The 26,447-nt window shown below is 45.0% G+C and overlaps 1 protein-coding gene and 1 non-coding gene across 2 annotated transcripts in view; one reads left to right on the forward strand and one right to left on the reverse strand.

Moving 5' to 3' along the window:
• Positions 1 to 25,114, reverse strand: part of LOC126166395 (uncharacterized) — a 192,460-nt gene extending 167,346 nt beyond the window's left edge. The window contains exon 1 of the mRNA XM_049920399.1: positions 24,990 to 25,114. Within this exon, the coding sequence (XP_049776356.1) occupies positions 24,990 to 25,076 (87 nt within the window). The 5' untranslated portion in view covers positions 25,077 to 25,114. The remainder of the gene's footprint in view (positions 1 to 24,989) is intronic.
• On the forward strand, positions 17,624 to 17,698 carry Trnat-ugu (transfer RNA threonine (anticodon UGU)). Its single transcript has one exon. It is a non-coding gene; the product is annotated as a tRNA-Thr (tRNA).
• Positions 25,115 to 26,447: the final 1,333 nt, after the last annotated feature.

Consider the following 26,447-nt stretch of genomic DNA (forward strand, 5'->3'; position numbering starts at 1 on the left):
GTCCACCCGGCCTCCCGCAAGCCCACTATACGCCCTCGCTCAAAGTCCGTCAACTGCACATACGGTTCACGTCCACGCTGTCACGGCATGCTACCAGTGTTAAAGACTGCGATGGAGCTCCGTATGCCACGGCAAACTGGCTGACACTGACGGCGGCGGTGCACAAATGCTGCGCAGCTAGCGCCATTCGACGGCCAACACCGCGGTTCCTGGTGTGTCCGCTGTGCCGTGCGTGTGATCATTGCTTGTACAGCCCTCTCGCAGTGTCCGGAGCAAGTATGGTGGGTCTGATACACCGGTGTCAATGTGTTCTTTTTTCCATTTCCAGGAGTGTACATTATTATCATGCAGACTAATTTTTTGCACATGTTCTGCTGTGATTTTTTAATATCTTATTGGAAGACGCAAAAGAACAAAGTACAGTATTTCCCCAAATTAGTAAGGAATGTGTGCTACAAATTCGAATACTGGGAGCAGCTGAGTTATAAATATCTGTGTATTCATCATCATAGCCAAGAATTAAACCATTTCTGGCATGTTCCACCATCTGAAATCTTGGTTTGCCTTTCGATTGTTCAGCTTCGTTGCTCTTTGTTTTGGCTTGTTGTTCATTAGTGATTACAGTAGCACAAGTACCTTAGGCCAGAATATCTCACCGTCTCTCTATGGCACTATTTCGGTATTCGTAAACATATTGAAATTGGCTTATATTCCAGTTTCATCATCAGATACAGCCTTAGTTGAAGATCTGTCTGTGATTCAACTTAGCCATGTGCAAACAGCATCGTAACTACAGTAACGTCATTAATTTTAGGACGTGTAGGCAATAACTTTCGTCAATAATCAGTTATTTCATTATATATATAATAACAAATAAAGCACGAAACTAAGTGTCTCTTTGTTTATAATACGGGTTTCTTCGTTCGTTCCATTTGTTGCCTAATATCGTTTCACGCTGATCCGTTCGGGGAGATGAAGAGGAAGATATTCGAATTCACGGCGTCTGGCTGAATCTTAATTGAAATTGTATCCAAAATTGTGATGGTTCTGTTTTAGTTGGTTTCAGACATTCTTCTTAAATATTGCGTTTTCGATGAGTGATAAAGTCACAAAATTGTTGAATGCTCTATATATTTCCAAGGAAGCTACGTCATATGCGTTTATCTATTATCGTTGACGGTTACACTCTAAAATGCACTGCATATTTACCACTGTTTCAGTGTGTTTTGAAATTTTTGTTTTGAAACTGCAGAAATGTTCCGAAGGTTTTTCGCAGGTTACTGGACAAGACGGAACCGGCAAGTAAGTTCCAGTATTTACTAACGTTTACTGCACGCATTAGTGATAGTTGTGATATACGCTTGATCCGTTTACTATCGAACTAGATTGAGGTAGGCTACTGCACTCATATTCGTGAAGTTCGAAGTTTAAATCGCAGTCCAGCCATCCTACTTGATATTTTCCGTGATTTCTCGGTAAAAGTTACGTAGTGGACTCCCCTCGCATTTTTCGTATTTCATGTGCGATTTATGTACATAATATTGATCAAAATATTCGTCCATTATCAAAGACAGGGTTTCGAATTTGCTGGAAAGTATTTTTATGGAGAAAAGTGCGTTAAATATGGCGCGAACTATAACCTTTATATGGCATTCACATTTGTTGGCTTCACCAACTCTAAACAGATTATCACCTTCTAATCTAATCTAGACCTCGGGCTACGATACAGACAGCCTGTTAGCACAACAGCAACAAAATTACGAGGTGGGTCCAGTATCACGCTCTAGCCGCGCGCGTTAGTGTGTGTGTGTGTCTGTGTGTGTGTGTGTGTGTGTGTGTGTGTGTGTGTTTTTGCTTGTTTGTTTAGATTGGGGAAGAGTGAGAGAAAGTGAGAGATAGAGGACGGCTGTGTTAGAAACTAGCCATACAATGTGTATATCTATGGATGAATAAGATGTGTTATTTTGATAAACAGCCACTTCTGCTTTAATTGGTAAAAAAATTTACGACAAATTAAAAATCCGTATGTCCAGACCGGCGAATTAAAAATCCCTAGGCCCAAATGAGTGTACAGTACTACTCTTAAGGCCCCTTTTTCTCAGGCCGGCCGGAGTGGCCGTGCGGTTCTAGGCGCTACAGTCTGGAGCCGAGCGACCGCTACTGTCGCAGGTTCGAATCCTGCCTCTGGCACGGATGTGTGTGATGTCCTTAGGTTAGTTAGGTTTAATTAGTTCTAAGTTCTAGGCGACTGATGACCTCAGAAGTTGAGTCGCATAGTAGGCTACTCAGAGCCATTTTTTTCTCAGGAACGGGTAGACATGCCAAGTAAAAATTTGTCACGTACGGAGGGCTATGGTCCCTTTGCGGTGTATAAATGTTAGTTTCTAATTCAAGGCAATCAAGATATTCGGCCGTTTATGCCACATATTTTGACACTCGCAAACCCACTCATTAAAACCTGTAGGGTACTTTCCGTTGGTCTAGAGTCATGAAATTTCGAAAGAAGCAGGTTTCACTATGCAAGTAAAGGCAAAAAACCGATGTCGTTAATTTGCAGTTATATCACCCGAAAAAAGTTTGTGGCATTAGTTATCGGACAGTCTGTCTGGCGCTCCGTCTGTTAAGACGCCATTTCTCAGGAACGGGTCGGCCTTCAATTTGAAAGTTATGTTGCTTACTGTGGCCTACAGTCTTTGGTGGCGCAAAACTTTTAAGCTTTTAAGCCAATGCAACCGAAAGATACGGTGATTTATGTCGCATAGTTTGAAGCTCCCAAGCTTACTTGTTAAAACGTATAAGGTACTTCCCCTTGACGTAGTATCATGAAATTTGGCAAGAAGTATGGTCTCACAGTATAAGTAAAGGAAAAAAAGAGAATTGTTAATCTATAATTACATCGCAGAAAAAAATTCTTTTCTTATTTGTTATCCGACTCCAAACTTAAAATCAAAACATTCTCGAAAGTCTTGGAATTGGTGAACTGATATCTTGTCAGAGCAAATGTCGACAGCAGACAAAAATCGTCGAGATCTTCGATTCCTGGACTGTATGAACTGTCTACATATATAGTTTTTATGGAACCATCAGTGCGCGACTGGGCAATTTTTCAGTAATGTCTGCCATTTTTAATTATATGCTCCAGGTGGTGTGACTATTTTCGTAGTCACTCATTTATTTTCTTCATTTGTGGGGCTTCAATGTCTGTAAATGCTTCACAATTATTAAAGGTATTCAAATCTGTCTTCGCAACTAATAAAAATTGTTTTAGACATTCAAAACATCATCAATGGTAGCATTTTTTGTCTGATTTCCCCTTATATCTGGATGTGACGTCTTTAAACATATTTTCCCGGCATTCTTGCATTTGTCACTGATGTTTCTGGCTTAGTTTCACTTTGGATTGTAGTACTACTCATTTCGTGGTGTAAAGCATTTCAAAATATTGCACCTCTAATCTCATTATTCAGTGGTTTTTACAAAAGAAACTACATATATGGTACAATAAGAGATAAGACGTGCCACAAGTTTCATAATAACCTACATAGCGTAGATGTAAATGTACTGAGTGGCTATCGTTAATAGGAATGGCATCAACCTTCACCTCCACATAAAAAAAGGAGTAAATTGTGTATGACTACCTCGTAACTGTAAGATTTTCATTCACACGGTACTTCGGCATAGTGCATTTCTGATTACCTGCTCTATTTACTCAAGCTACATTCCAAATTTTCCCTTTAGAAAACTTCAGAGGCAGTCACCGGGAATCGATACTGCGACATTATTTATCTGAAATAACCTATAATTTCGAAATATTACCTTGGCCGTTTAAAACGCTTCGCTTGGTGCATACACGCTCTCATTGAGACACTGCTATTTGCAGGAAGTTGAGGCCAGCGCAGTCCGAACAGCTACGTCACTGCCGTTTCCGCTACTTCCTCGTTCTCAGCACGTTGCGTGTTTTGATACTGATGCGTCCTTTCCTTCGTGAAAGGCGCGCCTGAATTCCAAATTTTCAGATAAAGCCACATTTTTAACTAGCGTGCTTACAATGAAAGAAAATCCAGTTCGGCAACTTACTGTCCATGTTTACGACTACAACAATTCACATTCTACAACAAATCCGTCAAGTGACTGAGAACTAGTTTCTTTGGGATCTTTCGTCTCCTTTTTGTCTTATGGAATCTGAAGCAGAAGTAAAGTATTTCCCCGACAAAAGCGAGGAATAACAATATCGTACTAGGTAGATTAACGTACATATCTCTAGCGCTCGCAAACCAACCCTCAGTTTTTGAATGGTTTTGCATTAAAAATATAACAATTACTCTATGGTAATTATTAACTAAACATCGATGGGTGACACGCTATTGGCAATTTTCCTTTTGCCTTTCCAACAAAGGGAAGGAGAGGTGGTGGCGTAAAGTTTCTGATCTCCAGCCTTTGTGTCTAAGCACGTTATTTTTTCAGTACTTTTTTGCGGTTCATACGCTATATTCGTAAAAAAAAAACATTTTTATTACACGAACTCATGAACGTTTTTTTCTGAACCATTGCTTATTGGTAGTCAATAACAGAATAATGAAGACGAGTAAAATGAGAAACCAGCAGTGCTGATGGGTCTGACACGGTAGCAGTAGCTGTGGCCAGCTTCACCACCGTTCCCGTTAAGTGTAAATTTTGAACCTTGCTACCGAGCGAGGCCACGCAGTTTTAAGACACAGGAATAGTGTTCAGAAGAACAGCGATTCAAATTCGGCCATCCTTCCCCAATACGAGCTTGTAGTCCGTCTCTAATGCCTGCGTCGTCGACGGGACGTTAGACCCTAATCTTCAGTTCGTCTTGAACTATGCTGAGCTCCTTTAGTAAGGCACACGCAACCCAGTTGCCACCCCCAATCACTGCTCCTCCTTTAATCCAGTAATCCAGTTGCCGCCCTGGAAAACAAAACCTTGACTATTCTTTTCGTCATTGTCTGGGCTGAGCTGCCCCTCATTCGTCATTCTCTGATTCTGGCTACATGGCCCTCGCATTCCACTATTGTAAATGGGACACGCGCTACGGAATGTGTGGCACAACGAAAGTGCAAACACAGCTAACAAGGAGACGAAAACTTATTTATGGAACACTTTGTGGACAGGGCACTTGATTCGGCAGAACTGAAACCAGAGATTTTCTGTGGATATACAGGGTGGTCCATTGATCGTGACCGGGCCAAATATCTCACGAAATAAGCATCAAACGAAAAAACTACAAAGAACGAAACTCGTCTAGCTTGAAGCGGGAAACCAGGTGGCGCTACGATTGGTCTGCTAGATGGCGCTGCCATAGGTCAAACGGATATCAGCTGCGTTTTTTAAAATAGGAACCCCCATTTTTATTACATATTCGTGTAGTACGTAAAGAAATATGAATGTTTTAGTTGGACCACTTTTTTCCCTTTGTGATAGATGGCGCTGTAATAGTCACAAACATATGGCTCACAATTTTAGACGAACAGTTGTTAACAGGTAGGTTTTTTAAATTGAAATACAGAACGTAGGTACGTTTGAACATTTTATTTCGGTTGTTCCAATGTGATACATGTACCTTTGTGAACATATCAATTCTGAGAACGCATGCTGTTACAGCGTGATTACCTGTAAGTACCACATTAATCTAATAAATGCTCAAAATGACGTCCGTCAACCTCAATGCATTTGGAAATACGTGTAACGACATTCCTCTCAACAGCGAGTAGTTCGCCTTCCGTAATGTTCGCACACGCACTGACAATCCGCTGACGCATGTTGTCAGGCGTTGCCGGTGGATCACGATAGGAAATATCCTTCAACTTTCCCCACAGAGGCCGTCAGATCCGGTGAACGTGCTTCGACGACCAATTCACCTGTCATGAAATATGCTATTCAATACCGCAACAGCACACGAGCTATGTGCCGGACAATCATCATGTTGGAAGTACATTGCCATTCAGTCATGCAGTGAAACATCTTGTATTAACATTGGTAGAACATTACGTAGGAAATCAGCATCGATAAAATGGGGCCAATTATCCATCCTCCCATAATGCCGCACCATACATTACCACGCCAAGGTCGCTGATGTTCCGCTTGTCGCAGCCATCGTGGATTTTGCCTTCCCCAATTGTGCATATTATGCCGGTTTACGTTACCGCTGTTGGTGAATGACGCTTCGTAGCTAAATAGAACGCGTGCAAAAAATCTGTCATCGTCCCGTAATTTCTCTTTTGCCCAGTGGCAGAGCTGTACACGACGTTCAAAGTCGTCGCCATGCAATTCCTGGTGCACAGGAATATGGTACGGGTGCAATCGATGTTGATGTAGCATTCTCAACAGCGACGTTTTTGAGATTCCCTATTCTCGCGCAGTTTGTCTGCTACTGATGTGCGGATTAGCCGCGACAGGAGCTAAAACACCTACTTGGGCATCATCATTTGTTGCAGTTCGTGGTTGACGTTTCACATGTGACTGAACACTTCCTGTTTCCTTAAATAACGTAACTATCGGGCGAACGGTCCTGACACTTGGATGATGTCCTCCAGTATACCGAGCAGCATACATAGCACACGCCCGTTGGGCATTTTGATCACAATAGCCATACATCAACACTATATCGACCTTTTCCGGAATTGGTAAACGGTCCATTTTAACACGGGTAATGTATCACGAAGCAAATACCGTCCGCATTGGCGGAACGTTACGTGATACCACGTACTTATACGTTTGTGACTATTACAGCGCCAGCTATCACAAAGCGAAAAAAAGTGGTCCAACTAAAAGATTCATATTTCTTTACGTACTACACGAATATGTAATAAAAAATGGGGGTTCCTATTTTTAAAAAACGCAGTTGATATCCGTTTGACCTATGGCAGCCCCATCTAGCGGCCAACCACAGCGCCATCTGGTTTCCCCATTCAAGCTAGACGAGTTTCGTTCTTTGTAGTTTTTTCGATTGATGCTTATTTCGTGAGATATTTGGCCCGGTCACTATCAATGGACCACCCTGTATAGATGATACTTTTGCTGTGTGGTCTCACGGTCAAGAAGAATTGTGACGCTTTCTGGAGCACCTGAATTCGGCCCACGAGAATACGAAATTTACGGTGGAGTTGGAGAAGGGTTATTGTACGCTGTTTCTGGATGTCTTGGTGAGTCGGAAAGTGGATGGTTCATTGGAGCATTCCGTTTACACACACAGGCCTGTATTTGTAGGCGTATAACTGTCACCAGCCTTCACAAACTACGGACGTCCTTTGAAAGATGGTGCACCGGGTACATTATGTCTGATGGATACAGCCTTGCAAATGAGCTGAAACTATCTGCACAGCTTTAAGGAGGAAGAAACGTGACCACACACAAGAGCAAGGGGAGATGGAGCGCCTCAAGTTCAGGACGTTCCTCCCATTTGTCGGAAATCTTATGGACACATCATGTCAAAGTAATCTTCCGCCCACCTATAAATACTTGTGCTCTTCTCGATTCGGCAAAGGACGGGTTGGGACTGCGGAAGGCTGGAGTCTACAGACTACCGTGGCAGTGTGGCAAAATCTACATTGGTCAGACAAAGCGGAAAGTGTATGAAAGGTGGACTGAGCGTGATCGCCACACTTGCTTTTCGCAATCCAGTAAGACAGCCATAGCCAACCATTTATCTCCACTGGACATTCCATGGATTATTCTTCCACGGAAATCTTGGCATGGACGAGATCCTTCTCGGATTGAGTTATCAAGGAATCGATGGAAATACGTTTGATGGAAGATTTTGTTAATCGTGATGGTGGCTTTTAACTGAATAAGACGCAGGACCCGGTGATTTCTTAAAAAGGAAAACATTTTATGACAAATGACAACCTGAAACTGTAGCCAAACTAAAAGGAACTAAGAGAACTAAGTAGATTGGTCGTATAATGAAATTACAAAACAGATTCACTAAGAGTGTGGTAGGAGGATTCAAATGGCTCTGAGCACTATGGGACTTAACATCTATGGTCATCAGTCCCCTAGAACTTAGAACTACATAAACCTAACTAACCTAAGGACAGCACACAACACCCAGCCATCACGAGGCAGAAAAAATCCCTGACCCCGCCGGGAATCGAACCCGGGAACCCGGGCGTGGGAAGCGAGAACGCTACCGCACGACCACGAGATACGGGCTACGAGGATTCACAGAGGAATGAAGACCACCAGGACGACCTTGAATTAAGACCTAACATTTTTGAAAATTCTGATTGGAGGGTGAATTCTTAAACAGACAAGTATAGAAAATATTACTAAATCAGAATTAAAGATCGTATAGAGATGCAATTGCTTTGGAACAATAACATTTGCTACGTTCATTAATACTTGATGTTGAAAATACACTGATGCAATTTTCTTAAGGATACAAATGAGCTAAATACGAATAGTTCAAGTATGTGCAAGTCTTCATTCTCGCTACTACCGCTTCGAAAAAGTACACTTCTCGCGCACAACTTGGTCAGTTCTATTGAAGAGCACAAGAAGACGCACACATCTAAAGACAAAATGCCGTTACGCAAGTGTAGTATCTAAGCGTACCTGAGATAACGGATGGCGTTTCTGAAGTCTCCAGTGGCTGCCGATAAGGATTTGAGCCACGGAAGATCGTGACGGGAAGCTCAGTTTCGCTAGAGATCCGTAGGGAGACATTTTGTGACTATGCTGAGAGTGCTGCCGATAGATGATGAACTAACGGTTGCCGCGGATACAACCGTCGAGCAGTCCCCTGCTTTCGTCTCGATCGTCAGCGCATTGTTGCCCAGACGACATCTCTTCATGGTCAAAGCACATCACTCACATCGCGAGTAACACATAAAAACCCAAACAAAAGCCTACGATTAGTGTGAGTGATACGTTCTCGATTTAGAGGTGCCAGTTGACCGAAGTCTCCACATTGAATGCATATTAAAACCGGCACACCGAGAACAGACACTGAACTCTGAACGATAACCCAACTAAAAGAAATAATCGAGAAATTTGCGCAATGTGTGGTTTTGGAAGATCTCGTAAAAGCCTGCAATACCATTTAATGAAACAAAATTTTTCAAAATTTTGCTATCCCACTTCCTAAGAATATCGTAACACAAGAAATAGTTCATCTCTTACCAGAAGACGCGAAGCACACAGAAACTGAATAAATAGAGTGTTTTGGAGAAGTGGACGAGCTAGGCTGAAATCCACTCCAAAAATTCTGATTTAAATTTTCCGTGACTTTTCCATATCGAGCAGTGCCCGTGCCGGGCTGTTTCCTTCCTTTTCCTTCCTCATCTTTGCCCTACCCGAACTTGTACTCCGCCTGTAATCACTCCTCGTCGACGGTTTGCTTAACCTTAATCCTCATTTCTACCTTTTGATCCTGTGGAGGAATCTAAGGGAAACTTTATAAGCTTGCATAGAATACTACAGAACAGAAATTAAGGAAAACAAACACGTAAGAATAACAAGTAACTGTTCCGGCTGAGAAGTTTTGTGGTTTGTCCCTGCTTGTAAAGCGAAGGCCGGGACGCGAAACTCCACAAGACAAATCAGATTACGAAATTAAAACAAAAATTCGAACTCGAAATTTGACAACAATGATCGAGATAATTTTTATTTATTTAATTATTTTTCACGCTGATGCTTCTTCGAAGGAAGGTGGCGTTCAGTCTGAGCTACGATGTATCCTCTTCTAGACATAACAGCACGATTGGTGAGAATACGACCTCGACGTACGCTCCCAGTGGTTGACTAGAAGCTTGTACATTAAGTCGGAACGTAATCTTTGATAACTTCCCCAGACCAACAAATTCTAGTCATTCTTTTGGTCGGTTCCGTTTTATACAGACAACCCGATTAAATGACAGAGCTGGGTTAGAATAGTGGACTTGCAGTTGGGAGGATAGGTGTTTCATAACTCCGTCTGTTTCCTTATATAGCTTAAGGCGAATGCTGGGATAATTCGTCTGAAAAGACCACGGCTTATTTCCTGCTGCAAACTTCACCAATCCTACTTTATGCTCCATCTCTTTTGGTGTCTTCGTCAACCCAAAGCTAAACTTTAACCGTCCTTTTTTGTATCAGGTAGTGAGGCGTTGTTATAAGGTTTTCCACCTCGAAACAAGACACTAATTTCCGTAAATAAACAGAAGACAGATATCGAAATAAAAAGATAACTGAAAAATTATGTATCGGATGTGGTAGATTGTCTAAGTTTAGAAAACAAGAGATGGTATTTATTAATAATTTGAAAAAGCAGTTAGCCGGCCGAAGTGGCCGCGCGGTTCTGGCGCTGCAGTCTGGAACCGCGAGACCGCTACGGTCGCAGGTTCGAATCCTGCCTCGGGCATGGATGTTTGTGATGTCCTTAGGTTAGTTAGGTTTAACTATTCTAAGTTCTAGGGGACTAATGACCTCAGCAGTTGAGTCCCATAGTGCTCAGAGCAATTTGAACCATTTTTTGAAAACGCAGTTAATACAAAGAATTTATTTTTGAACTTGTAAGTTTTTTAGCATGTGCAAAACAGTGTCAGTTTCTTATAATTCAGGTAGCGTCATATCAGAGGATATCATTTGTGTTCGAACATAATGAATTACCTCGAAGAAAACAATGTATTGACAAACAGCCAACACGGACTCAGAAAATATTCTTGTGAAGCACAACTAGCTTTTTACTTCTCGCGAAGTGATGAGTGCTTATTGACAGGGGATGTCGAATTGAGTCCATATTTTTAGATTTCCTGAAGGCTTTTGAACCGTACCGCACAAGCAACTTCTAATGAAGTTGCTTGCTTACGGAGCACCGTCTCAATTGAGCGACATGTTTCGTGATTTCCTATCGGAAAGGACACAGTTCGTAGTAATTGACGGAAACTCATCGAGTGAAACAGAAGTAATATCTGGCGTTCTCCTATGAAGTGTTATAGGCCCTCTGCCGTTCCTAATTTATATAAAAGATTTAGCTAGACAATCTGAGCAGCCCTCTTAGATTGTTTGTAGATGATGCACTCATCTGACCCCTTACAAAGTTATCAGACGATTAAACCCAATGGTGCAAAAACTGCAACTGACTGTAAATAATGAAAAGTATGAATTCATTCACGTAGGTACTAAAAAACTAAACTCCGTCCAAACAGGCCTTGAAGTCCCAATGGTACCAACCGATCGCCGTGTCATCCTTAGGTCACAGGCGTCACTGGATGTGGATATGGAGGGGCATGTGGTCAAAACACCGCTCTCCCGGCCGTTGTTAGTTTTCGTGACCGGAGTGGCTACTTCCTAGTCAAGTAGCTCCTGAATTGGCCTCACAAGGGTTGAGTGCACCCAGCTTGCCAAAAGTGCTCGACAAACTGGACGGTTACCCATCAAACTGCTAGCCTAATCCGACAGCAATTAACTTCGGTGATCAGACGGGAACCGGTGTTAGCACTGCGGAAAGGCCTTTTGGTACATGGGTACTGAAATGAATCCACTAAATCTCGATTACACGATGAATCACACAAATCTAAAGGCTGTCAATTCTATTAAATACTTAGGGATTACAATTACCAATAACTTAACGTAGAACGATCTCAAAGATAGTGTAGTAGGGGAAAGCAAACCAAAACCTGCGATTTATTGGCAGATTAGAAGATGCAACATGCCTACTAAACTAACTGCCAACAGTACGCTTCTCCGTCCTCTCCTGGGGTATTACTGCGAGGCATGGGGTCCGCATCACATAAGATTGACGGAGGACATCGAAAAAGTTCGAAGAACGGCAGGTCGTTTTGTATTCTAGGGGAGAGAGTGTCAAGGATATTATACGCCGGTAGGGGTGGCAATCATTAAAACAAAGACATTTTCGTTGGGGTGGGACCTTCTCATGAAATTTCAGTCAGAAACTTTCTCCTCAGAGTGTGAAAATATTTTGTTGATGCCCCCTTACATAGGGAGGAATGATAATAAAATACAAGTAATCAGAGCTCGCACGGTAAGATTTAAGTGTTCATTTCTCCCGCGCGCTGTTCGAGAGCGGTACGGTAGAAAAGTAGCTTGAAGGTGGTTCGATGATCCCTCTGCCACACACTTAATTGCGAAGTGCAGAATAATAATGTAGATGTAGACGGAAATGTAGATATGTGACAAGTACCTGTTCACCATGGATGCCAACAAGAATCCCACTCCCTTTGTTCCCCCTTCAAACTGGATAAATTTCCTACCATCTCCACAAAATTCCCGTCCATCCAATCCTGCGCATGGCCTCCCCCCTGAGCAGCTCACGTTTAACTGGTTCTTTGTGCGTCTTGGATGTGGAGTCCATTTTCCTTATTTCTCTTGTTAATTTTAAAATGTCAGCTGATCAGACAAGGAAGGCTGATTTTGTTACTCTTTCAGTCTTTGTTATCTGAGATCTTGAAGCACTGGGTGAGTGAATTAACTTAAACAAGGAAGAAAATATTACGCATATAATTAGGAAACTAGGTGTGGATCAAGTACAGCCTACAAAGAACGGGCTTGTAGGTATTTAATAAATAAGATTTGTAATTTCATACCAAAACAAGGTTACTTACAAATGCTGTATCATATGGTATAGTGTGTTGTTACGAATGCCGCAGAGTAACAGGATGGCGTGGCTAGGAAAAGTTCTCAGCCTTCCGCAATTGATAAAAACTTTACCTAGCCACGCCTACTGTTAACTTTGCGGCATTCTGTAACGAAACCATATACCATATGCCATAGCATTCGTAAATAACCTTGTTTTGGTATGAAATTGCACATCTTGTTTATTAAGTACGTATAGGCCCGTTCTTTGTGCGCCGTATGTGATCAACAAGTAGTTTCATAACTAGTTGCATAATATTTTCTTCCTTATTTAAGTCTATTCACTCAGTTCTTCAAGATACCTCAGATAACTTAATTTTCCCATTATCAAAGTATTAATTTATAAAATTTTCTGTACAGATATACATCAGTAGATGCAACTTGAAAGCTGCGAAACCAATTGTGTGGGCCTCTAGTCGACTTAAATAAATACAGCTTCAGCGGACTGTTGGACTTTTCACTTAGTTTTATATTTTAATAGTTTTAACACCTGTACGTAAATACCGGTTAGACTGAAAGAATTGGTCAGTCAAATATGTGCAACTATTTTGGCTGTGGCTGCCCTAGTTTTAAAATTTCCATTAAGACTATTCTATTAAGTAGCATATATCCGACTCTATAACTCAGACTACCGCACAGCACTCGCAAAACAGTTCCTCCTCCAAGGCTTTCGATCTACGTTTCTCTCTACGTAGAACAATCGACTTGACAGAATGTGTTGTCCGCCCCTGGTAGCTGAGTGGACACCTTACCAAGACAGCTTTTACTCAAGACAAAGGCAGTATACAATGTCCTCCAATTAGGTCGTCCACCTAACCCGATTGAACAAAAGTTCCCCCAGGTTGACTGGCGTAATGTATGGCGCACGGTGTTCGCCTGTTACCTTGACACGAATGTTCAGTCTGTCTGGTACCTAACTGTCAATGGTAAGCAAATCAACCAATTTCGCCTTCATCGTATCCACCTCGCCCAATCACCTCTATGTTCCACGTGTGGAATGCCAGACAGTGATGAACATCGGTTTGTTTGCGCACCGGCGGCGGAGGTTTGGCACTTGATTCGTCGTATTGTGGCTTTTCTAACGCGGGACATTCCGGATCGGATTACTCCTCTTTCATTATTATTTCCGGAACGTGACTATTTTCCTCGGACAAAGACCAATGCTGTGAATTGGATTCGCGGACATGCCATCCGCTACCTACTTGGACAAACTGTAGACTCTGTACTCGATTTTTGGACATACCGCAATGACCGTCATTATGTCGTTGTCCGTCACCCAAAATCCAGACAATTTTTCTCGAGCTTCCTTGGGAGTGCTTTCCTCGACCCGCCTCGCAGCTGGAATGTGCTAAGCCAAGAGAGAAGAAGGTTTCCTGTTTGAACCAATGAACATTTCTGAACAATTGAACGGAACACGTCAATTTCGGGAAGACGTGACTCAACATATTACCAGCGGGGCGCAGAAGGCCTCTGATCAATTACACAACAAAACTAAACAAAAAAATAAAATAAAATAAAAACAATAAAAATAAAAATAAAATTCAGAAAAAAGGAAGATTTTATTTTGTTTGTAAGGAAGGCCCTAACCTTGATTTCCCATATTTCCCCTGGTAAGTAGGCAGCTCTCTGGGGTAGGTTTAGTCAGGAGCCAACGCGTGAAGTGGACCAGATTTTTTTGTTATAGGGTGAAAAGTGGCGGTGGCACTTAGGGTTTTATTTTGTAGTTAAAAAAAATTAAAATAAGCGGAAACGAAAAAAAAAATAAAATAAAAAAAGAAAAACAAAAAAAGAAGAAAAACAAAAAAAAGTGGTCAGCGCGACGGAATGTCATACCTAACGGCCCGGGTTCGATTCCCGGCTCAGGGACTGGGTGTTGTGTTGTCCTTATCATCATCATTTGATCCCCATCGACACGCAAGTCGCCAAAGTGGCGTCAACTCGAAAGACTAGCACCAGGAGAACGGTCTACCCGACGGGAGGCCCTAGCCACACGGCGACAGAATGTGTTGTAAAAGGACACAATGGCGCAGACCGCGTCGCGAACTACGCCATAAGGAAGTACTTGAAGCGATGACTAAGCACCGCGGCTGTCGTTCGTACTGCACCCACGGTGCAAATGAAGTCAGATGGCCACCGCCAGCTGCAGCGACAACTACAGTGCGTGCACACTGACGCCAGAGCAACACGCCTGCTGTTAGCACATTGCGCCTCCCAGTTCGTCCGAAGCAGTGATGCTGCGTTTTTAGCCGTGCAGTATTTCATCACTATTCCCGTAACAGGAAGCTCCAACCGAATGGACAGTCTCAAACAGATTATTGTTTCAAATAATTAAAATAACTAAAATATTCACAAACAATCGAATATCCAGGCGTTCGACGAAATCCCCCCACCCTCCCCCCCAACGTGTACTTTGGTCTGTGTTTGTCACTAACTGATCCTCTCGTTACTGACTGGTAGACAAAAACATCGTATTTATAAATGAAAAAAGGCACGGATTTGGATGTTCTACAGTGTTATAACTGAAAGACATCGACATTTTTCTGCTTACCTTTTACAGAAATGTCTTTTTATGAATTTGAATGCTGGATCAGCAAAGAATCTTCCAGATATTTATCGAAGAACGATTCCCAAACTAAGATGTCCACATTTTAAGCGATATAAATACTCGCCGCCGTATCATGTGAACCTCATTGGTTCAAATGCATTGAACAAAAATTCACGGTTTTTTCACAAATGACCTGTTAATAAACTCAAATGCCGCAGTGTAGGTATCGTTTCAGTGAAGGTAGCTGCATACTAAAATAGCTTCGAGGGCAAAGAGGTTAACAATATTTTTCTTTGCGGTTATAATACACTCTAAGATAAAAAAAGACGCACAACGAGGGAATTATCCGAACGTGGCGGAAATCGATAGACGTGACGTACAGGTACAGACAAACAAATGCTTAAAATTTCAGAAATTGGATGATTTATTCAAGAGAAAGAGCTTCACAAATTGAGAAAGTCGATAACACGTTGGTCCACCAGTGGCTCTTATGAAAGCTATCATATAGTTTGGCGTTGACTGACAGAGTTGCTTGATGTCCTCCTGATGGATAACTTGCCAAATTCTGCCCGATTGACATGTTAGATCGTCAAAATACCGAGCTGGTTTGAGGGCTCTGCCCATAAAGCTTCAAACGTTTTCATTTGCGGGAGATGCGGCGACTGTGCTCAGGGTCGGCAGGGTTGAGTACGGATATGGCATGGTGAATTTTTAAGGGGTGGCCGGATGCCCTTTCTGCCGTCACCCCATACCCCCCGGGACGGAATTAGTGTCCCCCAGCTGTCTGCGTCTACTGTAAATCGTGAAATAGCGTGAATGTGTTTCAAATGTCTGCGAGTCATGTAACTGAGGTGGGACGTGGGGACCAGCCCAGTATTCACCTAGTAGGATGTGGAAAACCGCCTAAAAACCACATCCAGGCTGGCCGGCACACCGACCGTCGTCGTTAATCCGCCGGGCGGATCCGATCCGGGCCAGCGCGCCTACCCGAGTCCAGGATGTTGGGTTGGGTGGTTTGGGGAAGGAGACAAGACAGCGAGGTCATCGTTCTCATCGGATTAGGGAAGGATGGGGAAGGAAGTCGGCCGTGCCCTTTCAAAGGAACCATCCCAGCATTTGCCTGGAGCGATTTAGGGAAATCTCGGAAAACCTAAATCAGGATGGCCGGACGCGGGATTGAACCGTCGTCCTCCCGACTGCGAGTCCAGTGTCTAACCACCGAGTCCAGGAAACAGCGCGTTAGCGCTCTCGGCTATCCTGGCGGGATGGCAAGCACGAAGACAAGTACTAGAAACTGTCGCCGTGTGCGGGCTGGCATTATCTTGCTGAAATATAAGCCTAGGATAGCCTACCAGGAAGGACAAAAAGGCGGGGCACAGAACATGTCGCCGTAGGGCTGCCGCAGATGAGTACCAATGGGGTACTGCTATGAAAGGAAATGGCAATCATCACCCCTGGTTGTCGGTCCGTATGGCGGACGACAGACAGGTTAGCATCCCAGCGCTGTCCGGGACGTCTCAAAACACGTGTTCACTGGTCATCGGGGCTCACTTCGAAGTGGGACTCATCACTCGAGATAATTCTACATCATTCAGTGAGATTCCAGGCCGAAGACATGTCTGGAGACGTGCTGGACAGCGATGGAGTACCAATCTGAGTGTCGCTCGTCATAGGGCCCGACAGCCTGGAGTTACGGTCTGGGGTGCCATTTCATTTCATAGCAGGACCGCTTTGGTGGTCATCCGCGATACCCTTACAATACAGTCGACGATATTCTACGTCCCGTTTTGTCGCCCTTCATGGCAAGCTGGGCTTACATTTCAGCAATGTAATACCCGGTACCGGTTTTGTAAGTGAACTATAATCACTAATTCAGCTTAAGATTCACCAACAAGATGTCTTTTAAAAAAGGCAAGGCAAAGGTTTAACAAAAAAGTATGATGGGCAAACATATATTAGGCGCACTACGAATGTAGTGGTGTGGACATTTTGGGAATTTGGGTCTCATGGGGAGCGTGCAAGGGATAAGTCCCTGCAGGCGCATTATCCTCTGTGCCCTCGGTGGCTCAGATGGCTAGAGTGTCTGCCAAGTAAGTTCGAGTCCCGGTCGGGGCTCAGATTTTCAACATATCCCCAATGAAGTATATCAACGCCTGTTTGCAGCTAGGGTGTCTATTTAATTATCATTTCATTCTAGCAAAGCTTGCATGGTCATTAACGGTAACTGTTCTTTTGGGAACAGATACTACCGTCATATATAGTTAAAATATGGCTTCCCGGCCATTGACCTTCTTGTGCAAACGCACACGCTATGCCCGAACTCGTACGGGACTTGGTAGATTAATCAACCACGAGTAATGAGTATGATGGACAAACATCTATTAGGCGCACTACGCCATGTAGTGGTGTGGACATGTTGGGAATTTGGGTCTCACGGGGAGCGTGCAAGGGATAAGTCCCTGCAGGCGCATGATCTTATGTGCCCTCGGTGGCTCAGATGGATAGAGCGTCTGCTATGTAAGCAGGAGATCCCGGGTTCGAGTCCCGGTCGGGACACACATTTTCAACATGTCCCCAAAGAAGTATATCAACGCCTGTTTGCAGCTAGGGTGCCTATTTATCATAACAAAAAAGATGTTGTCAAAGAAAGAGTATCATAACAAAAGTGATACGTGTAGACAGTGGTTTAAAGCATTTCAGTTAGATCTTCCTAGGCGGCAATGAACAAGTGTGCAAGGATTTTTTTATCACGGCAACACAAATTTCCGGTAAAACTTGTGGGTAGCGCAACATTCAAACGACGGCAAGCGCAACGGCGTACAACAACCTTTAAAAGCTTTTTGGACTGCGTTTTCTACTCCGACCTATGAAACATTACATGCACACATGTCCGAAGAAGCATCGCATTGTACATCGTAACAACGCAGGCGCTGCAATATCGTATTTATCCCCCGACACCAGACGGCAGCTTTCAGTTAAAATGTCGTTCTGTACGAGAATCACAAGTGCAGTCTGCGGCGCTTGAACGACGACATATGGGCATTTGGGTCTGGCCGTGAGTCGTGCACGGATAGCCGAAGCGATTAAAGCGACCGCTCGCCTAAAGCGGAAAATCAGAGTTAGAGTGCCAATCCGACACCACTTTTACTGTTGTCTCTTCAGTCCATTATACGGCTGAGTTGCGAATATATTTCACGTTTAACTCCACTTAATACAACGAAGCTCACTGTCCTTTGTGTTCCATATGACCGACAACGAACAGACATGATGTGCCTATCACCTAAATGCTTTCATTGTACCCTCTTAAACGTTGTTGTTACAAATTCCAAACACTACAGTCCAGCATTATACACTCCAAGTCTTCTGTAGGGGAAACTCAACTGTAAACAGCTTATCGTAGAAAATAAAGTTGTCCACTTCCTTTCGCGTTGCTGTATGTGCATCATCTCACTTCGTATTCCCAAGAACATACACTATGTGATCAAAAGTATCCGGACACCCGCAAAAACAGACTTTTTCATATTAGGTGCATGTTACTGCCACCTACTGCCAGGTACTTCATATCAGCGACCTCAGTAGTCATTAGACATCCTGAGAGAGCAGAATGGGGTGCTCCGCGGAACGGACTTCCAACGTGGTCAGGTGATTGGGTGTCACTTGTGTCATACGTCTGTACGCTAGATTTCCACACTCCCAAACATCCCTAGGCCCACTGTTTCCGATGTGATAGTGAAGTGGAAACGTGAAGGGACACGTACAGCACAAAAGCGTACAGGCCGACCTCGTCTGTTGACCGACAGAGATCACCGATAGTTGGAGAGGGCTGTAATGTGTAATAGGCAGATATTTATCCCAACCATCAAACAGGAATTCCAAACTGCATCAGGATCCACTGGAAGTACTATGACAGTTAGGCGGGAGGTGAGAAAACTTGGATTTCATGGTCGAGCGGCTGCTCATAAGCCACACATCACGCCGGTAAATACACTCCTGGAAATTGAAATAAGAACACCGTGAATTCATTGTCCCAGGAAGGGGAAACTTTATTGACACATTCCTGGGGTCAGATACATCACATGATCACACTGACAGAACCACAGGCACATAGACACAGGCAACAGAGCATGCACAATGTCGGCACTAGTACAGTGTATATCCACCTTTCGCAGCAATGCAGGCTGCTATTCTCCCATGGAGACGATCGTAGAGATGCTGGATGTAGTCCTGTGGAACGGCTTGCCATGCCATTTCCACCTGGCGCCTCAGTTGGACCAGCGTTCGTGCTGGACGTGCAGACCGCGTGAGACGACGCTTCATCCAGTCCCAAACATGCTCAATGGGGGACAGATCCGGAGATCTTGCTGGCCAGGGTAGTTGACTTACACCTTCTAGAGCACGTTGGGTGGCACGGGATACATGCGGACGTGCATTGTCCTGTTGGAACAGCCAGTTCCCTTGCCGGTCTAGGAATGGTAGAACGATGGGTTCGATGACGGTTTGGATGTACCGTGCACTATTCAGTGTCCCCTCGACGATCACCAGTGGTGTACGGCCAGTGTAGGAGATCGCTCCCCACACCATGATGCCGGGTGTTGGCCCTGTGTGCCTCGGTCGTATGCAGTCCTGATTGTGGCGCTCACCTGCACGGCGGCAAACACGCATACGACCATCATTGGCACCAAGGCAGAAGCGACTCTCATCGCTGAAGACGACACGTCTCCATTCGTCCCTCCATTCACGCCTGTCGCGACACCACTGGAGGCGGGCTGCACGATGTTGGGGCGTGAGCGGAAGACGGCCTAACGGTGTGCGGGACCGTAGCCCAGCTTCATGGAGACGGTTGCGAATGGTCCTCGCCGATACCCCAGGAGCAACAGTGTCCCTAATTTGCTGGGAAGTGGCGGTGCGGTCCCCTACGGCACTGCGTAGGATCCTACGGTCTTGGCGTGCATCCGTGCGTCGCTGCGGTCCGGTCCCAGGTCGACGGGCACGTGCACCTTCCGCCGACCACTGGCGACAACATCGATGTACTGTGGAGACCTCACGCCCCACGTGTGGAGCAATTCGGCGTTACGTCCACCCGGCCTCCCGCATGCCCACTATACGCCCTCGCTCAAAGTCCGTCAACTGCACATACGGTTCACGTCCACGCTGTCGCGGCATGCTACCAGTGTTAAAGACTGCGATGGAGCTCCGTATGCCACGGAAAAACTGGCTGACACTGACGGCGGCGGTGCACAAATGCTGCGCAGCTAGCGCCATTCGACGGCCAACACCGCGGTTCCTGGTGTGTCCGCTGTGCTGTGCGTGTGATCATTGCTTGTACAGCCCTCTCGCAGTGTCCGGAGCAAGTATGGTGGGTCTGACACACCGGTGTCAATGTGTTCTTTTTTCCATTTCCAGGAGTGTAACAAAAGACACCTCGCTTGGTGTAAGCACTGTAAACATTGGACGATTGAACAGTGGAAAAACGTTGTGTGGAGTGACGAATCACGGTACACAATGTGGCGATTCGATGGCAGGGTGTGGGTATGGCGAATGCGCGGTGAACGTCGTCTGCCAGCGTGTGTAGTGCCAACAGTAAAATTCGGAGGCGGTGGTGTTAGGTTGTGGTCGTGTTTTTCATGGAGGGGGCTTTCACCCCTTATTGTTTTGCGTGGCACTGTCACAGCACAGGCCTATATTGATATTTTAAGCACCTACTTGCTTCCCACTGTTGAAGAGCAAATCGGGGATGGCGATTGCATCTTTCAACTCTATCGAGCACCTGTTCATAATGCATGGCCTGTGGCGGAGTGGTTACACGACAATGACATCCCTGTAATGGCCTGGCCTGGACAGAGTCCTGACCTGAATCCTATAGCAAACCTTTGGGATGTTTTGGACGCCGACTTCGTGTCAGGCCTCACCGACCTATATCGATACCTTTCCTCAGTGCAGCACTCCGTGAAGAATGGGTTACCGTTCCCCAAGAAACCTTCCAGAACCTGATTGAACGTATGCCTGCGAGAATGGAAGCTGTCATCAAGGCTAAGGGTGGGCGAACACCATATTGAATTCAAGCATTACTGATGGAGCGCGCCACGAACTTTTTAAAGTCATTTTCAACTAGGTGTTCTGATACTTTTGATCACATAGTGTATGGCTACGACGCGACTGATTTGATTTCGCGTCATTGATTCTCGAGGCAAAAGCAACGACTTTTTTCGTTTATCAAGTTGTGCAACCTTATAATAGTCAATATGTACGGTTATTTTTCAGCCAACAAGGCTCAGGTATTGTCAAGATGTCGGTAAACTGGTTATCATTTTTGGTTGGTTTGTGGGAATCAAGGGACCAGACTACAGATATCATTTTTGCTTTAGGTATTTTCGCCATATGTATGAAAGCTGATGTGACAGTTAATATTACATGCCAGGCTGTTTATCTATGTCTAAAGTTAGATTCCGAAAATGAAATCCATGCTCGTCGGGGAGGATAATTAACTACTTACTGTTTTTCCCCTTCCATACCCCTACTAGCGTAATTTTATATTTACAGTCTCTATGGCAGCGACATGTAGCTGTCGGAAAACTGTATACGGATTTCACGTATGAAAACCTGGTATTATAATTCTGCAAGTAGTTTTTCGAAGGGTGTTAGATGTCTTTCTCTAAATGTCTACCAGTTCACGTTTCGTAGCATTTCTGTTACACACGCAAATGAAATAGCCTGTGATTTTTAGCGTTGAATTTATTTGTAAACGTTTATTGTGCATTGCTAGTCCAACCTGGTATGGAGCCCATACATTAGAGTAGTATTCTAGAACAAATCGCCTTGTTTTGTAAGCAATCCATTTCGTGGCCACGCCACTGTTATCCGTTACTAGTCGACCACAATATTATTGCACCTGGGAGAGAGGGTGCTTCGGTCGGCTTATCGCGAATTATTGTCCTGATATTTCACGAAGACACGCTGAAACACTTTACAGCATACACACAACTATCTAGAAATCTTTCACAGCGTGATGCGTTTGCCTTAGTCACCACTCTGCTTGTTTACTGTAACGTCACCGCATGTTTGCGGCTACGGCCACGCGAGGCCAAATGCAGTAACGTCGTGGTCGGGTAACTACCAATAATCGGAGCTTGTCGTTTGCTTTATCTGTAGCTAATCGTATGTTATCTTTCCACTTCATAGGCTCATTGCTCCCAGATATTTGTGCGACTAGACTGTTCCACTTCTCACTCATTCATCATTCAGGAAGACCAGAGTTTAATGTACCGTCGACGCGAATGCCAGTAATGCGGAACACAAGTTAGTGTTGGGTAACGGAGGTAACAGACCATGATCTAGTTTAAGGAACTGTCCCAGCATTCGTCTGAAGTAATTTAGGGGAATATAAATGTGGGTGACTGGACCAAGATTTGGCCTTTCAGAGGAAAAGTCTAGTAACTTATTCAATATGGAGGGGATTATGTTTAATATAAAGACACAAGTCTGCTAACATTATGCAGTTCAAGCTTCTTTACCCCATAAACAATGGATGACGGAGTGGAACTGACTTACCGGCAGTCTGAGATACCGTATGTAGCACCTCCCCCCCCCCCTCCTTCCTTCCTCCTTTTCAGGCGGTTACTAAGCTGGTGAAATATTTAATTTATCGACAGACAGATAAAAAAGCCACGATCACTACTCATACCTTATCATATCTCCCCTCCCGTTTTCTGTGCTATCGCTAGTTGGGCTCTTTCAATAACAATAGAATATTAGCGAAGAGCTCCACATTATTAGTACACTGCGCGTAACATGAACTGTAATAGCCCATTCACACTTGCATGAACCGCACCCGAAATTACGCCCATGCCCCTGGAGCACTCTCCATCCTTCAACGTGCTACTTTCTAACTATTAAGATGTCTTCGACCCTGTCGAAAATGTGGCTTTGTATCTCGTATGAATGTGCTTCCCTTAGTTTGGTGTAGTATTATATCAAAAGCCTTTTGAAACTCTACAAATTCATTTTGTCGAATTTCGGTTACAGTTTTAATCCCATGTGATGACGGAATTAAAATCCCATCAGTTATTATTTGACAATATACCATTTTTTATTCAAGGTGTTATCGGTTGCGGCCACCTATGCCCATTTTCAGATGGCCACGTTCCCATGTTACACACTACAGGACCGTTTGTGTGACGATGACCGCGTGCTTTTTTTCCTACAGTTGTTGGCTATATAACCCGCTAAAAGATGATAAAAAGATTCAGATGCTATATCACTGCGGTGGACTGTAGTTTCCGATACTGTATATCAACTTCCGTTGCACGATTCTTCCCGAAAACGCACGCTAGACAAGAAAGTGGCTCAAAATGTTTGAACTTGCTTCCGTAAGACAGTTGGAAACAGTTCATAATTATGCTCTGTCGCTATTCATTGCGTTCAACATATGTCCTACAAAAGATAATGCTTTGATGGTCTGTGCCGGACTTACCTGCTAAGGTCATCAGTCCCTAAGCTTACACACTTCTTAATCTAAATTATCCTAAGGGCAAACACACACACATGCCCGAGGGAGGACTCGAACCTCCGCCGGGACCAGCTGCACAGTCCATGACTGCAGCACCTTAGACGCAACCAGTAAGTCTCTTGCCAAACGGATCAGCGCTGTTGATCAGTACCCTATAATATCCTTCCTTCTTTAATATTCCATTAATTCTTACTAGATCACTAACTTTATCGCCGGTCGGAGTGGCCGAGCGGTTCTAGGCGCTTCAGTCTGGAACCGCGCAACCGCTACGCTCGCAGGTTCGAATCCTGCCTCGGGCATGGATGTGTGTGATGTCCTTAGGTTAGCTAGGTTTGAGTACTTCTAAGTTCTAGGCGACTGATGACCTCAGATGTTAAGTCCCATAGTGCTCAGAGCCATTTGAACCATTTGATGGTCTGTTTTCGTGTTTGGACGATTCTGTTTTTGTTACAGTATTTGGCCAAATAATCTAAACGTCTTCTGCAGTTGATCCGGACACCCGTAAGACTTTTGCTCTGGACATCAGAAGCAGACTATGTAAGTTGCCAAAATATGGAGTACAAAACGTAATCGCCATCTCTACTAGAATCGCACACACGTATCATCGATCAATCACGCGGCAACAGTCTGTGAAATCTCAAGTTTGTTCTCGCTTTCAAGTAAAGAGATGGCCTTGCGTGTGCTTTCGTATTGAATCGTACTGCAGGAGGAGGGCTACAGAGTCGAAAACTGGATTAGTTCTCAACACAAATACACGCCACTGACGTCACACCCTGTGCAAAGTGGTGTATAACATGAGACACGACATTCTAGTCGACTGAAGAAAAGCATGGATCCGAAACTGGTCGTGGTTTGAATGCAATAAGCAGTGGTTCAAAACGGCTCTGAGCACTATGGGACTCAACTGCTGTGGTCATCAGTCCCCTAGAACTTAGAACTAATTAAACCTAACTAACCTAAGGACATCACACACATCCATGCCCGAGGCAGGATTCGAACCTGCGACCCTAGCAGCAGCGCGGCTCCGGACTGGAGCGCCTAGAACCACACGACCACCGCGGCCGGCAATAAGCAATGTTGGCGCATCATTTCGTCGTGATACAAGTGTAGAAAGAACCTGGTTACCTCCTTCCTTGGTTGTGGGGAGTGATGAGTGAAGAGCACGAGTAGGATTTAGCGTGATGGTAATCCGTAGCAGTTGTGCCGAAGTGCTGAACGTTATAACAGTAAGGGAGCTGTAGAACACCCTGACTCAGAGCCGGCATTAGCTCTGTGGTTGGATCCTTGTGGGTCCAGTGGGGGCGCAGCGTTTGTGAGCGGCACTGCTCGTGCCGTCCTTACCTTGCCGGCCGCGGATGCGGGGCTGAAGCTGTGCAACAGGCGTGCGGCGACAGAGCCGAAGACGATGGGCGCTCGCGGGCTGGACATGTTGGCGACTGATTCGCTGTCTGTGCGCAACTGGCTACTGCGGCTGGCGCGTCGCGGCCGAGGCGTCCTGGAGGGGCCGTGCTATCTATCGCTCACGTGGCCGCGCCGAGCCGCGACCACCTGCACGCGCCCCCTCCGGGATCTACAATCGACACTCGCGGTAATCTGACCGATACCACACCGCACTCGTATCCCGGGGGAATGCGGTTCGAACCGAAACCCCTCAGTATTAAATACATCTGAAGGAAAAGAACGCACTAGAGCCACAACGCTGTGTGTGAGGATAGTTAACAAAGTTGAAATTATTACTTCAAAAATACGCTCAGGTTCGCGTTCACCTTGACCTCAGCTCGCTCCCAAAGGAGGTTACCCCAGCTTCGGTATACCGCTCGCGGTTTGTAGAACTTCGTTCGCCGGCCGATGTGGCCGAGCGGTTCTAGGCGCTACAGTCTGGAACCGCGCGACCGCTACTGTCGCAGGTTCGCATCCCGCCTCGGGCATGGATGTGTGTGATGTCTTTAGGTTAGGTTTAAGTAGTTCTAAGTTCTAGGGGACTGATGACCTCAGAAGTTAAGTTCCATACTGCTCAGAGCCATTTTTTTAAACTTCGTTCGAAGTTTATTAATACGATCTTCATTTATACAGATGGCTCTAAGACCAATGACGGTGTCGGGTGTTCTTTTATTGTCGGGGCACACAGTTTCAAATACCGGCTCCATGGCCATTGTTCGGTCTTTACAGCTGAACTATTTGCCCTCTATCCGGCTGTTCTTGACATCCGCCGCCACCGACGTTCTGCTTATGTCATCTGCTCTGATCCCCTGAGCGCCATCCAGAGCCTCAGTGATCCGTATCCGGTTCACCCTTTCGTGCACCGGATCCAACGCTCTCTTCAGCAGCTGGCGGACGACGGTTCTCCGGTTACCTTTATGTGGGTTTCTGGTCATGTCGGTATCCCTGGGAACGAAGCTGCAGATGTCGCCGCCAAGGCTGCGGTCCTCCAGCGTCGGACAGCTTCTTGTTGTGTGCCTTCATCTGATTTTAGCAGGGTCATTTGCTAGCGCATTTTATCGCTGTGGCATGCCGATTGGTCTACACTTACTGAAAACAAGCTTCGGGCCTTGAAACCTCTCCCCACGGCTTGGACGACCTCTTCACGCCCTTCTCGGCGGGAGGAGGTCGTTTTGGCCCGGTTACGGATTGGACACTGCCGGTTCAGCCACCGCCATCTGCTGACGGCTGCGCCGGCGCCATTCTGCCCATGTGGGCAATTGCTGACGGTACGCCACATTTTAATGTCCTGTCCGAATTTTAATACACTGCGCGTTGATCTTGGCCTGCCATGTACTCTGGATGAAATTTTAGCGCATG

The sequence above is a fragment of the Schistocerca cancellata genome, chromosome 1 (genome assembly GCF_023864275.1).
Source record: "Schistocerca cancellata isolate TAMUIC-IGC-003103 chromosome 1, iqSchCanc2.1, whole genome shotgun sequence".
Classification (NCBI taxonomy): domain Eukaryota; kingdom Metazoa; phylum Arthropoda; class Insecta; order Orthoptera; family Acrididae; genus Schistocerca; species Schistocerca cancellata.